This window comes from Aedes aegypti, chromosome 3 (assembly GCF_002204515.2).
Source record: "Aedes aegypti strain LVP_AGWG chromosome 3, AaegL5.0 Primary Assembly, whole genome shotgun sequence".
Lineage (NCBI taxonomy): Eukaryota > Metazoa > Arthropoda > Insecta > Diptera > Culicidae > Aedes > Aedes aegypti.
The window spans coordinates 322,154,932-322,170,641 of record NC_035109.1 but is presented as its reverse complement, the minus strand read 5'-3'; the positions used below and the strand labels follow the sequence as shown (position 1 = coordinate 322,170,641).

The 15,710-nt window shown below is 38.3% G+C and overlaps 1 protein-coding gene across 1 annotated transcript; it reads right to left on the bottom strand.

Moving 5' to 3' along the window:
- Window positions 1–1,566: 1,566 nt before the first annotated feature.
- Window positions 1,567–10,854, bottom strand: LOC5574674 (guanine nucleotide-binding protein subunit gamma-1). The gene is made up of 2 exons (XM_021853812.1): window positions 10,246–10,854; window positions 1,567–1,792 (listed from the first exon to the last, which is right to left on the bottom strand). Exon 1 carries the CDS (start codon window positions 10,535–10,537, stop codon window positions 10,325–10,327), a length of 213 nt encoding a protein of 70 aa, XP_021709504.1. The 5' UTR covers window positions 10,538–10,854; the 3' UTR covers window positions 1,567–1,792; window positions 10,246–10,324.
- Between the last annotated feature and the right edge of the window lie 4,856 nt (window positions 10,855–15,710).

Here is a 15,710-nt window from a genome sequence, read left to right as displayed (position 1 = left end):
ACAATGTTACGCCAACAAGCTCGGTCCTTGACTGTTAGCCTGCTTTTTTTTATTCTTAATTTACTTATATTCTAATTTGTAGCTCATTTCGCCATTTGGCATCACTAGAGCGAGGATCAATTCGACTGATGTACTAGAGCACCTAATTACCTTCACCTAATATTACCTAATCTATTTTTGGATCTGATGTTACGCTGTCACTTTGCGCTCTCTACTTTTCGCAGGTAGATTGAAGAACACGCAGGAATGCTTTTTTCAGTCCAAGAGATGTCCATTTGTTCATAGCCGTTTTTGGTCGATTGCCGTGTTAATCCGGGTGCAGTTGAGCGTTTGCTCAGAGGAGGGTCAATATGTCAGTCCGCTTTCAGACGGCCGTGATGTTGGACGGATGGGCTCGTTTTGTTCTTGAGTGGACTGACGAAATTTGTTGAGCCGTACTGTGGCTTCATCAGTTCTTTCTGCTGCCTTGGTCTTCCTCCTCTGCACCATTCAGGTGTTCATCGTAGCGCTGCTGCCACCTTTCAATCACCTCACGGTTGTACGTCGAGATACCTCCATCCTTATCCCGACACATTTAGGCTCGCGGCCAAAGCCTTTGCGGAATGTATTGTAGATTCTAGTAGAACTTACGCGTTTTTTTTAGAACAATACAGCTGCTCCATCTCTTCACACTCCAACTCTTCCTGGCGGCTCTTTTTATCCCGAAATAGATGGGTTTGCTGTTTTTGCTTCTGTTTGTATCGTTCCACATTTTGACGGGTACATTGCTGCAGAATAATCGCCCGCGCTGCATTCTTCTCGTCCAAAACCGTCTGGCACTCCTCGTCGAATCAACCATTCCATCGATTTCCTTCCACGAACCCTTCCGCTGCATTGTTAATGGCTGCTTTGACACTACTCCAGCAGTCTCCAAGAGGGGCTATGATGAGCTCTCCCTCATCCGGCAACGCTGCTACAAGACTTTGCGCGTAATCTGTTGCGACTTCGGGTAGCTTGAGTCGTTCCAAATTGTACCGACTTTGCTTTGCTCTTTTTAGACTTTTTCCTTAGGGGTCTCGTAAACGGCTTCAACAAACTTACTTTTCAACTTGACGAACCTTCCGAACTTCAAAATTCAATATATAATTTAACTGATCGGAAGAAATCTATATTAATTTGGGTTGGACTTGACTCATTTTACCGCAACGAATTTCATAGAAAACCAGTCATGGACATGTAAAAAGTTTCCACCTACCTGCACAGGATTACTGGTGACGTTGACTCGATGTGACAATGATGGACGTACCCGGTCGATGCCGGCGAGGGAGGATAGACGATCGTTGTGCCTACTCCCTCCTCGAAGCTCGGCGAAGTTCCTTGTTCGCGGATTCTGCTGGTATGGCAAAAGCGATGAAGGTCTCAGAAAGTATGGCCGAATTATCGTTGCGGAGGAGGTGAATGCTGGACGAAAGGCTTTCAATTTGGTTTACTACGAGAGCTGAGACGACAATTTGTCTCCTCAGGATTACGCCATGGGGACTCTGATCGCACGATGAAATGAAACCTCTCGCCTTCAGATTAGGTCCAATCATACGTACGACGGCTTGTGATCACCGGGGTGTGTAGCATAGGGTGAACTTACGACGGTTTTTAACGTTCGCCGGAGAATTTTGTTCCATGAATTGACAAACTTCACAATGCTCCGACATTCAAGCTCTATTCGCACAACGATGGCGGGGAACATCACAAATGACTCCACAAGTCGACAATAATTCACGTATCCAGCCCATACAATATACACATTGAATAAGTCCTGAAAGAGTTCAAACGGGATAAAAGGAATAAAATTTAATTTAAAAAATTACCTTGTTTTCTCGATGATACAATCTTGCCCTAACTGCCATTGTTCTTCTTCGCCATTGTAGTTGAGAATCATCCCACAAAAATGTAGCTCGCCACGGTCAGTCTTCTTACATACATCTTCAAATTCCGATACGGCCGGCCACCAACAGATCATTAACGTAGAGTGTCGATACATACTCATCAACACCATTCAGCTTCGTATACAGATAATAATCTCGATTTAATCTCTCGAAATCCATTTTAGAAACTGTCCAACGTTCTTATCTGCTCCTTAAGCAACGGATTTAGCACTAGTATCTAGTCTGGTGACGTCAGGTATTTAACTTGACTGAATTTCTTATTCTAGCAGTTTGTAGTTTTCAGATTCTTCTAATTACTTAAAAAAAACTAGTGTGGTTTTCACCTGAAACTATATCGGCGGGGTGCTCCAACAGCCATTGTTCCTTGTATACACAAAATTAATATGTTCGAATCCTCTGAGCAAAACCTCAAGAGAGATACAAAAGAGTAGATTGGAGTCCCTTCTACCCTAGATAGGAATTAGGGCGGAATTATAAGTTACAAGGTACTCCAATCTACTTTTTTATCCCTTTACTAGAAAAATATCTAAAGAATCCTCCATAAATGAATGTAGGAATTTCTGGATAAATGTTCTTCCGCAATGCAAGGAAATAGCATGTATAATTCTTTTTTTGTTTTGTAATAATCCATTTTAGCCATATATTAGGATGTTTATCGAAATTTTCCTCCAAATTTTCGTCTAACAATTTCTCTAATAGTACCTCGATGCAATTCTTTGCATACCCTCTAGAACATTTCTTCAGGCATTTACACTCGAACTCGTCCCAGAATTACGAACGGAATTTTTAAAGGGATTGGCCCAAGTAACCAGTTCGGATTTTACTTAAGTAATGAACTCAAAAGTTCAATTCCAGTCGATTTTGAGTTCCAATGGAACTATATCGCTGAATAAGAGAACATAACTGATACTAAAAGAACTTGATTCACGATAAAGTAGCTCATGCATTTATAAACATCTAGAAAGTTCAAAACAAGTTCGAATCGAACTTTCTCCCTACTTTATGCTAAATAATTATTTAGTGAGCTGCTAAGGTCAAAACATGTCCTTATATCTGCACTTCTGCTGGCTTGTCGATTTAGTTTTTTTTTTGCAATTGCTTCGAGAACTTTTCAATGCTAATTTCTGAAAAAACACATAGTTCTCCAATGCTTCCTGGTAACTGTTCTGGGATTATTCTTGGTTTACTCCAAAGCTCATTTTCCTTTAAAAAATCTCCAAAAGGTTGTAATGAAATGAAACCTGTGACTCATTAAAAAAAATTGCCCGGGAATAACTTCGAGAAATCAATGAAGTCTTTTGGATTCCTCCATAATTTAACTGTATTTTTCTTCAAGAATTCTTTCACAGCCAGGGATTGAATCCTGAGAAAATTGAGAGAATCTCTCACGTATCGCTCTCTGTAACTATCATAATATGCTGCACAATATAAGAGACTATTTATCGTATACTGCTACAACTTTGATCAGATTGGGGGATAGTAGTGCATGATAAAACCCCTCTAAACATGCTCCAAACCTGGATTCCTGAATATATTGCAAGAAATTCCTATTGAAATTCGGAAAATATGTTAAAAAAATTAGTAAGATTTTCAGACATTCCTAGAAAATCTTTTGAATGACTTTGAACATAACAAAAATTTCTTTGGCGATTGTTGCGATAATTTATCGAGGAGATTCTCGAGAATTTCACCATAGGTTTTCCCAAAAGCCTCTTCTAAGATTTTTGCTAAAGAAACCTTGAGAAGTCTCTCGAGAGATTAATGGAGAGTCTGTATCGAATTGTAAGTAATGTACCTATTACTGTAGCACCCACAACTGCTTCACGTTGAAAAGGTGTAAAACAACTTGTGAAGATCGAATATTTATTTTGTCGCATTTCAATTCGCTATAGCGCATGACCCAGTGAAGTTGGTAAAAATCGATCTCAACACGTTAGATAACCCATCTTTCAACGTGAAATGGTTTATTTTGCACCATTATTCAGGTATCATAGCACATAGAATTTTTTTATCAAATTATGCCAAGAGTCGCTGGATATGGACTATTTTTCTTACAAGTTTATGACCCCTTTCGGGGTTGTCAAAAATTGCCGTAGCGGACGGTATTTCACGTCCCCAAGGCGGGGTATTGGTATTAGTTTTCAACTAGCAATAATCGCACCTCGGTTAAACCTCATTGGTTACGATATCGCCACTGCGCAAAGCTGACTTGTCCAGCGTTCAGCGGCTGAGGTCCCTCCGGCCGAACGAGATCCGTAAGCGATTGATACGGAAAAACAGTCCTTATGGTCAGTTGTCCTGGCAGGATTGGAAGGGACAACGGAGATGGATATGCGATTCAGGTAAAACCAGTTTATCTATGACTCTGGATAATGGGGAAGTGCAAAATGATAGATACTGGTAGGTAATCCTGCATACGATAGGGAGAGATCGCGAAAAAGGGGACTGATAGAAACAGGAATTCTTTACCTATAGTTTTACGTTGTGATTGCGAATGCTACTCTTTTCAAATTTAAAGTTGTATTTGCAAAATAGTATGAGGGTGAAAACTAGTTTTCAATTAGGGTCGATGTACCAATAGCCGCATAGCTAATAACAAAAATTCGTATAAAATCTAAAAATAACGCTAGCATCATTATTTTTACCTCACCTGAAAGCTTTTTATCTTGGTTTTGTGGAAAAAATATGAAAACTACGAAAACTCATTTTTTTGTATTTATTATCACGTGTGCCACTGTAGAAACACATGTGCCTATAATATATAGCACTATTTCAAATTTCTGTTCCTATAGTAGCAGTAGCATCACGGCGTTGACAAAATACTTATCAAAACCGTGTTTTACAAAACTTTTATATTTTTCCTACAAAGTGTGGATCAAAAGCTTTCGTTTGATGTAAAAAAAGTTCCTAATTCATCAATTATCTCGTATAATAAAAATAGTTTCTCTCAGTAGAGCTACTATAGGAACAATAGGTTTACTATAGGCGCAAGGGAGCTTAAATTTTAAGCAAAACTAATTATTTCGATCATTTTTTGAACAAAATCAAGCTGTGTATCAATGGTACTTAGATAAATAGCTCCTGACCTTCATGTCAAAAAATGTTTTGAAAAGATTTATAGCAAAACGGCCGTAAAAATCGCGACTATAGGGGACTGTCCACTAAGGGAACACCGACCCTTCTAGTATTTCAAAAGCAATATCGGTATCAATGGTGATGTTGGATAGATTCTGAAATCACTCAATGTTGCGTCTACGGGAGATTTAAATAGTTCAACTATCTCTCCCTAGTAAGGATCTGTTTCAATTAGGGGCACACCTTTTATAGGTTAGGAAACAGTTACGCAAATTAGTGATCGATTTATTTATAAAGATTTTCTCTTTCACTAATAATATGGCACACTGATGAATTCGAATGTTATTTTCAAGTTAGTAAAAAGTTCCCATCATCCTTTCCCGTAATGCATTGTTAAGTATAACGTAACAGACGTACCACTTTGAATAAATTTCTTCAAACCCCACTGCGCTGTGCCCATACATAATCCTCATCTGGTGAGCATGTTGCATGTAAAGAGTCTAAATTATAAAGAGACGAAATCTGATCATATTTAAAATAAATCAGCTAGCAACTATGCCAAATCTATTACGCAGCACTGCCAATGACGAATCCCACGCTAAAAGTGAGTCACAGGTTTTATGTGTTGAATTTTCACAGGTTTGGGTAACGAATGAAAAATTGACTGAATGTGTGGAAAACCAATGTAATGAGTAGAGCATTCTTTATGCAAAGCATGAAAATTGCAATCGACACTCATGTATTCAGAAAAAATGCTACTTCAGAAGAAGCAAAATTTTCGTGGGCGGTAACATTTTTGTGTGAGCCGTTTTCAGCTTGTGTGAAAAAGTGTTTGACAAGTCTCCTGCTCGATTGGAATGACATTGACAGTAAACTTGGAATTCCAATTGGAACATTTCGCTTCTTTGCTTATAGTTTCTTTAGTTGCATGAAATATTGTTTTGTTGTTGAGCTGTAGGGTAACTCGCTAATTGTTGAACGCTACCCAAATGTTGAACGATCTGTACAAACCATGTTAAAACAGGAAATTGAACCATTTTCAAACAGTTTCAATAAACTATACAGATTATTTTGTAAGTTAGCTGTACTATTGGACACAATAAATTTAATTAGCACATCAATTTCTGAAACGAAATATTTATTGAAAATTTTTATCGGTAGGTGGAACGAAAATTTCAATTCTCTTAAAAAATAACTTAAGCTTGGGCTGCTATGAAATAAGCTGTGTGGTAAAACATACTACGTATATTGGGTTAAGCACCTATTCACGATATTAGTTAAAGTCTACTTTAGTTATTTTCTAAACATCCGTACAATTTACTCGTATCTATTAATTACATAAAATCATTTGCAATTGCACTTTCGTTTCACGTACATTTTCCATTTGTTGAACACTAGCATAACATGAAAGGCTTGTTTCATCAACAGTATTGCCAGATTTTTTATTTTCGTACCAAACACCTATATTGAAATGGAATATTGCATTACACAATATAGTATTGTTTTTTGCTTTAAATATCTGTTGAATAATTATTATAAAAAATCCTATAATGGTGTATGTTGCAATGGTGAAAAACGCGATTCAGAAAAGTATAATTGATTGCATCCCATTCCCATAGCCATTCTGATTCTTTTTTTTTTTTCGAATTTCACTATCTTCACAATGGCATCAATGCCATCACCGTTTGTTTGTTTACACCATGATTGAAATTACGCATCGGCAGCCGATTTATCCGGAGTATAACCTCAATCTCGCGATTGATGATGTAATGTCGAAAATAATGTACATTAGGAGGAGCCGCTAAAGTCTATGGAGTGTCGTAGGGGACGATTCACTTCCGTTTCAGCCCAGAGTGGTCAGGGAAAGTGCTTCGCGGACCTAACCCTTGCCTCACAACCGGCGAGGAGCGCGAACTTGCAAGTTGAATGAATGCGGGAGTAAAACGATCAACATTTAGCGACAATCGTTCAACATTAGGATAAGATGGGTTATGTATGTGTTCAACAAATGGGTATAGAATTATCTTTTTAAATATATATTTTTTCAATTAAAAATGGACATTACCGTGCTAAAGCTGTTACAGAAATAATGTTAAACAATCATCTACGGTGTTGAATGCTTTTTTAGCAACCTTTCTATCAAAATTTTCATGAAAATCAAATAACAAAAAAACGTCTATCTTAACCGTTCAACATTTGACGATTTACCCTAGATGGCGATAGTGTGATACTTCGAACACGTAGAAAAACTATGCGGGCGCGCTTGCTTTTGAGGTTTAAAATATAGCGAATTTGAAATGATCGTTAAATGAGTGGTCGACAGAAATTCCATCAGTGTTACGTCTGTTTGTCTGGGTTGGAGCTATCACTCGCAGTACTAATGCACATTTTGTAGGTACCGTAAAACGGGATATTTTTGATAGTTTTTTTCGAAGAAAACTTCAATATTTATGCATGCTGTTTAAAAGAATTACAATTTATATTTTTAAAATGAGTACTGACATCCTACACACCTAAATAATTTTACGAATTCCTGTGAAATCTCAACAGCTGAACAGTTCGGTAAAATAAATTAACGGAGTACGGTAAATTTCTACAGTATTCGGTAAAAATTCACCGGATTCCGTCAAATTCCGACAAAATTACGGTGTTTTATTTCACCGAACTGTTCGGCGGTTGAGATTACGGTAAAATTCCGATTTCCGGTAAAAATGAGCTAAGTGTGTAGCTATCGATAGGTTGATAGATTGCCAAAAGATTATTCTGAATGGATATATTATTTTTCATATAATCGAAAGACTTCTGTTTTGGGGTAACTTCGATAATGGAGTATAAATCGAACAAAATGAATAAATTATGGAGCCTTCATAGGGCGTTGCATACCTCTAGGCGTTTGACGCTATTATGGAAATTTCTGACTTAGATTACAAAAATGATCCCAGTTTGTAAAAATGGTTTTCGCTAAGAGATTTGAGACCGAATTCATGTTCTACTATAAGGGATGATTCAAATATTACGTAATGCAAAATATGCCAATTTTAGACCCCCTCCCTCCCCCACGTAACAGCTTTTGTATGGAAAATTTAAAATTTTTGTATGAACCGTAACACTACGGAAGACCCCCTCCCTCTCCCTGTTGCGTTACGTAATATTTGAACGATCCCTAACTAGGCTGTCATGGATAAGTGACGAACTCATTACCGTGCACCCCCGCTAATTTGAACGGTACCTCATGTAAACCATCGGGGTTTATTTTTAATTTGACATCTAGTCACCCTAGTATCGTGTTTCTGGTTACCTCTTTCACCGTTTTCTGTTGATTCTGCGTTCTGTTCCACACACTGAGGCAAAAATACTTAGATTTTTCATAAATCATGACTTATGAATCAACCAAAATATGGTTTCATTGAACGCTTAACCATTTCGAAAATGGGATCATAAGTTTCATAAGTGAGAGCTTTGAAATATTTAAGAACCATTACTGTGAACAATTTTCAATTGCTAGAAAAACTGCTCCGCTTTTGATGTTGGATTAGAATCACATGTTATCAAAACATGTCAATTTTTGAGCTCGCCTGATATAAAAAAAAACCGTTATCAGTGATTGATAATTTTAATTAGGCAATTATCATTGCACTTATTACTATTTTCCATTGATTGACTTATGAAATTTAGTAATGAAATTCTTCACCAAAATCATAAGTGAAACTTAAAAATTTCAACAATAATCGTTGTGGCGCCAAATCATAATTATTCCTTAAGAAATTATTAAGTTTTTTTTGCCTCAATGCAGCATTCCATCTCACTTCACTCCGTTCCATGAGCTAAATGACGTTGGAACCATTTTCAATCTGAACGATGTGCAAATTAGCGGGGGACAGATTAAAAAGTGTTCAGATTAAATGTGGTCAAACCAACGGGGGTACCCGGTATGACTTTTTTAGACATGAAGTCTCATACTAATACTCTTTACTTTTGCATTCGTTTTCCTTAACAGATTAACACAAACTTCGTTATTTCGTTCAATATTTTGTGGGTCTCGCACTATCAGTTACCCGCATTATCAAAGTTACCCCGTTTTACGGTATTCACTTTTTACACGATCACACAGCGGTAAGTCCAGTACTAGAACCTCTAGTCACTCACAGACTAGATTCGAGTACTATAGGTGGTCAATCCGCCATCCGTATCGTTCGCATACACTAAAATGAATCAAACAGACTAATTTATTAGAAATTTCTAATTAATTCAACTATATCCTTGTTGCATAAAATGTAAATGAATTCCTATGCTTATCTTCTGCAAAACACTTCTAACTCAACAGCGTCCTAATGAACAATACAGTCATTGGTTTAGATTGAAGTTATATGCATACGACTATAAAAAAAACTGGACTGGAACTAGATTTGATCAAATCGAAAACCGAATGTTTATCGGATGATCCAACTAAACTTTGATGGAACATCTGAGGCACTTCTATTGCTTAGAGATCTAACCAAAACCTAACAAGTGAGTTTTATATGCAGTCGAGTAATGTACTTACCTATTTTTATGGAACCAAAATCAAAATCTATTAGCTAGCCTAATCTAAAGGACATTTCGGACAAAATGACGACTCCTACAACAGTGGTTCCTTTCGTTACACAGTACATAAATATTTGTTTACGATTTATTTATCCGATGCGAGCATTTTCGTTTGCTGCTGCTGCAATTCTTCTCCACAAATCCTTTTTTGCCAACTGCTAGGAAAAATGCCACAAATTTCAAATGCAACGCTCCGGACGATATACCGATTCGATTAGTAACATTCAATAAATAGTATATTGTTTCAGATTTTTCGTTCCTCTCTTCTAGTAGTAGCAATAGTTAGGTTTTCTAGTTGGCAATTTCGTACAGTTTCAGAAGCTTGATAAAATCTACTTTCTCCGATTCAACATTGTATGTAGGATGCAGATAGGGATGAAAGTGAATCATGGTAGAAATGCCTATTCCAAACGGCTTTCAACCTGTTTATTGCTGCCTACAAACTAATTTCCTGTTTCCAATTTCCAGTGTGATTTCGAAATGCCTCCCTCCTCTCTAGCATGACATCAAGCGAACTCTATCTATATACGAGGGGAACACCGTTCCCCCCATTGCATTTTCGCTAAAACATCTATATATAGATTACACAAAAGAATAACGACGACGACGAGCATCGGTGACGTCAGGTTCCCACCCCTCCCATAATCGGAAAATTTGTTCTCACCATTATTCGGTTGGCCATTAGCTCCTCCGTTTGAGATTCCGCTCCTTGTTTCCGACTGGGAACTGGGTTCTCCGTCACCTTACAGAATCTGGCAGGAGCTCTTCTCCCGGAAGGGATTCACCTTCTGGCTGGAGAAGCCCACCAGCAGGCAATCTTCCGCTTCGTGCTCCGTTACGTACTTGACGATGTCGGCCACGGCTTGCGTGACCGGAACCCGCTGGATCGCGGCCTCCCGCCTCAACTGCTCGGTGATGGCCCGCTGCTGTTGAAGGTTCGAAGCCATGATGTCCATTACGGCCGTCTCTGAAAGCCCTATCTTGGTAAAGATTTCCCTCTGACCTCTAGCACAAACACTCCCCCGGCTGCTTCCCTCTTTTGGTGGCTCACTTTTATTCCGATTTTGTACACAAATCGGAACAGTTTCCCGTGGTTTTTCACTTTATTTCGATTCTACGCAGGTGAATGTGTAAATGGATCTAAACTTGAACACTTTTACGAGGCGATTTATCAGGAAAATTGCGAAAAATGTACCGCAATGAAAGAAATGGCGAAAATTATTGGATTGGGTGGTGAAAAGTTTATTCTGACGGATGGAGAAACAAGATGGACGAAACGTATCGTTTTAGCCGTCAGGGCGGCCGAAGATGATGCTACAAATTTTTCGTACTAGATTGGAACTGAATTGAAGCAAAATGTTTCAATCCGAACGGTGACGTCATCAAAAAATCGCTTTCTTTCCCTCATTCGGAAAATTTGAAAACAACGGTGCCAGTACCTGTCAAAGTTGACAGGTACTGACACCGTTGTTTTCAAGTTTTGTTGAAGAACGAAAGAGAGATAATTTCGCCGTGAAATGCTTAATTGGACTTCTCGAGAATGGACCTACAGTGGCTCAATTTCATTTTCGTACGGGGCACTGTTTTCATATCAAGTTGGTATAAAACTATTAAATGGTGCATGGACTTCGATATACTTTATCAATAATGAAGGTTATAGGTGTCATCTATTGTTTGGCAATTACAAACTGTATTCATTTGCTTAAATCTTTGGAATAATGGAAAAGTATTGAGATTGTGTCTATAATTGACCCAATTCCATATTCGTACACCTAACAAAAAAGAAATATAGAGCATTCAAAACTAATTTTTAATGGACTAGATGACTACTTAAGCTCTTCGTTGTGTTGTTCAGATGCAGTAGAATACATTTGGAAAATTTATAAACGGATATATTTGAAACTTAAGAAAATTTAAGAAAAATACCAGTTTTCCCATGTTTTTTGCTAAAATATTCGGTAAGTCGAACAATAAATTGCATTTTTTTCATCATCACTTCCTCAAGAATGATGATTGCGAATATTGCACAAGTTTCAAAAAATTATAATCAGTTTTAGAGTAGCTATGAGTGGATATCGACAACTTATACTTTTGAATCTTAGGTAATATAATATTTATAACAAATCCAAAACCAAAAATTTTAGTCAATTTATTTATGTTTGACTTCTAAATGTATATACATAATCCATAGTTAATGTTCCTATCAAAACATTGCATAATTATCATTTTTAATTTACATTTTACTACCAAACATGACTATAGAGATTTATAGAATAAATATTATTGCCATAACCGCAACACAAACGTGTTTTTAAAATGATGAAAACAACAGGATATATTCTATTAAATAGTGTATCAATGCTTTCTGCTCATTCAAGCTATTTTGTATTTTTCTTATAAATTGCAAAATAGGGTGCTATTTTGAATATAATTTAAATATTATTTCAAAGATAATTGAATATTACGATGACATCAATTATGTGGAGGTATGTACAGCGTAGTTTAGGGTACTTTATTGTAAAACGAAGTTCGTAGTTCAAATTATTTTTACAGACAAATTCGAAATTAACATTTACCTGTTGTTTAGAATGAAAATTTGGTTTACATTGATTAAAAATATCATTTTAGAAGAGTTTTGAACTTATGGCACAACAATTTTCTGAACTCAAAAGGGATAAAAACTGTTTATGATTTCTGTTAAGTGTATATATTTCAACTGAATTTCTATCAGAGCTTACCAGTATAATCTATAGATTGGATCCAATGACAAAAATAAACGTAATTGTTCGAATTATTGGATTTTATAGCAAAAATCATTGGAAAACTGGCTGTAGAGTCCGAAGATAAATATAAAAACCTTGTTTCTAAAGACACCTTGATTAACTGCACGAACAACGATGATGACCGGATTGAGAACTGTGTTCGGTTGCCGGAGAGGTGGAGGTCAGAAAGTGTGTGGCGATTGATGTGAACGGAGTGTTTCTTCGTGGAGTGTGTTTCCGACGTGTTGTGAAGTGTTTCTGCCATTGAGATATCGTGAGGTTAATTACCTCGAAAACCCCCTGGACAAAACCCTACATTTGGCGACGAGCGAAAAGGAATTAATAAGGTATTTATCTTTAAAATATGTGATTTAACTGATTATTATCCATTTCGTTGAAAACGGGAGGAGATCAGTTTATCGTCTTTGGAATTCAAAGATGGCGGAATTACCGCGTGTAGTGATTGCGTTACAGCTTTGAACCAGTTTGACTAGAGCCGGCCATTTTGAAGCATGTTTGAAATTATTGAAAGTGGAAAGATAAATTCAATTTGGAAAATGAATGGATGGGTGTGGAATTGAAACTTTTTTTTTACTGTTAATTAAATGGCAGTAGATATCGAAGTGAGTTTATAGAGAGTTTTAATTTTATAAGAAATTTGGTTGTATGGCCTTCATTGATGGAAAAAAACTGACCGTGGTAGGTGACCCGACAAATATTACGAATACAAGAAATGATGTGGTTGTGTGCCCAGTGTGATTCGAGAAACAATGGAATCGAGAGGAATAATCGCGGCAGGGGGCCGGATTCGAATTGAATGTGCTAAGAAAATAGGAGTTTGCCGTGGTAGGGTACCCGGTAAATGTAACTAGTGCCAGGGGGCCTAGGAGAGAACACTGGCGGGGTGCCTAGTTAGAGCGGTTAAGCTTGACAGCAAAGCTAAGGGTGAGCACTGTGGTAGGGTGCCCGGTTTTGTACCTAGGGTCAGAGGACCTAGTTGAGGGAACTGTGGTAGGGCCCAGTTGCTGCTGGTAGTGATAATGAAGTTTATGGGAAAATCTATGCAGGATGCACGATTGAAGTTTCTAGAGCTAGGAGGCCTAGAAAGGCGACGATTAGAGCTGTAATTGGAGCTTTGGTTGATAATGCTTATGACAAAGGTATAAAGACAAAAAAAAAATGTCAATCGGAGCAGGGTGCACGATTGAAGTTTCTAGAGCTAGGGGGCCTAGAAAGGTGAAGATTAGAGCTTCAATAGAAGATGGTAATGACAAAGGTATAAAGATAAAATTTGCGTATCGGAGCAGGGGCACGATTGAAGTTCCTAGAGCTAGGGAGCCTAGAAAGGTGAGATTCAGAGCCATATTTGGAGTTTCGATTGAAAATACTTATGACAAATTGAAGAGGGGTTAGAAAAGTGAGCTATGATTAGAGCTTTCATTTGAAAATGCCAATGATGAAAGTAGAAAGATGGAATTTGCCCAGTGCTTAAGGCCGCACGGGACGTCATCATAATCACCCTATCCATTTCAAGAAGCAAATCTCAAGAACCACTCCATATATCGATGCGAAAAATGTATCACTATGATTCTATATATGTAGTGCACAACCCGATACATTTTCAGCTTCATCGGTTCACTAAAACTCGAGATTTGCTTCCACAAAGTTTTGATGATAATTGTTAGAGTGAGACGAAAGATAGGGAAAATAACACGGTCTCCCGTGTCCCCTTAATTGGGAGTCATTTTTAATGAAATTTGAAGTTCTGGTATATGATCCTTGACGGTAATTGGTGTGAAAATGATTTGGATTCCGCGTTTTCTTTTATCTTATTCTAGATGGAAGAAAGCCGGCCGATCCCGATGTTCAGATGCGAACAAATCGAAAGTGGCAAACTTGCCAAAGAGTGGCAAGAGTGGAAGAGCTCACTAGAGTATTATTTTGAGGCATGTCAAGTCCATGATCAGAAAATGATGCGTTCGAAGATGCTACATTTGGGCGGGCCGCAGCTACAGAAGGTTTTCAGTACGCTTGAAGGCACCGAAGATTTTCCGCTAGTGTTGCTAGAGAAGCGTTGGTACGATGTTGCCGTGGCTTGCTTGGACGCGTATTTCAAACCGCGTAAACAAGATGTTCTTGAAAGGCACCGGCTCCGAAGCATGAAACAAGGATCTAACGAACGTTTTTCTCATTATGTCTTACGTTTGCGTCAGCAGTTGAAGGACTGTGGACTGGAAAAGTTTTCACCAGAAGTTAAGAGCGTATTGGAGGAAATAATGTTGATTGATGTAATCGTTGAAGGTTGTAACTCTCATGAACTTCGGCGGAAAATTCTTGAGAAAGATCAATCGTTACGTGATATTGAAACACTTGGAGAATTGATTGAGAGCGTTCGAGTCCAAGAACAGGAACTGAAGATTGAGAAAAAAGTCATTGAATCATCATATGGGGAAGTTTGCAAAGTGCAAAATACAATGAAATCACGAAAGGAGCGCAGGGAAGAGCGAATTGTTAATCGATTCCCAACAGCGGCGTCGACTTGGAATAAAGATGCAAGGATATGTTTCGCCTGCGGTCGACAAGGTCACATGTCCAAATCACCGTTGTGTCCCGCGAAAGATCAAGTTTGTCGACGGTGCAAGAAGCCCGGACATTTTGAAAATGTCTGTCGTAAACATCCGTCCGATTCACGATTTCCAATCCCTCCTAAGAAAGTGCAAGTCGTTGAAGAGGTATGCGATGGAGCTTCAGAAACTCCGCAGCCGGAACCGCTGGCTACGCTACAGTCACAATCTCAACCGATGCCTTACCGTACTGCAGCAGAAAGGAAAGTGTATTACACCTTCTACGCCGGAGGAGAGACGAATGTATTCCAGTGTACTATCGGAGGAGTGAAGAGCGAGATATTCATCGACTCTGGATCAGATGTCAATTTGATCACATCGGATGCCTGGGAGAATCTTAAGGCACAGCAGGTTGTTGTATCGAAATGTGAAAGGGGCAGCAATAAGATATTGAAAGCGTACGCATCATGCATGCCTCTGACCATTCTGGGAAGTTTTCATGCCGTAATCGAAATCGGAAAGCGCTCTATCGAAGCAGAGTTTATGGTAGTCCAAAACGGACAGCGGAACTTACTAGGCGACACGACTTCGAAGCAACTGGGAATCCTGAAGATTGGCTTGGAGACGAACCATGTTTCGAATAATGATGCTAATGATTTTCCGTTCTCCAAAATAACTGGAACGAAAGTTCGCATTTCGATGGATCCAAACATTACTCCAGTGTTCCAGCCACTACGGCGAATTCCGATCCCTCTAGAAGAAGCCGTCAATGAAAAGCTAGATGAACTACTACGCAGGGATAT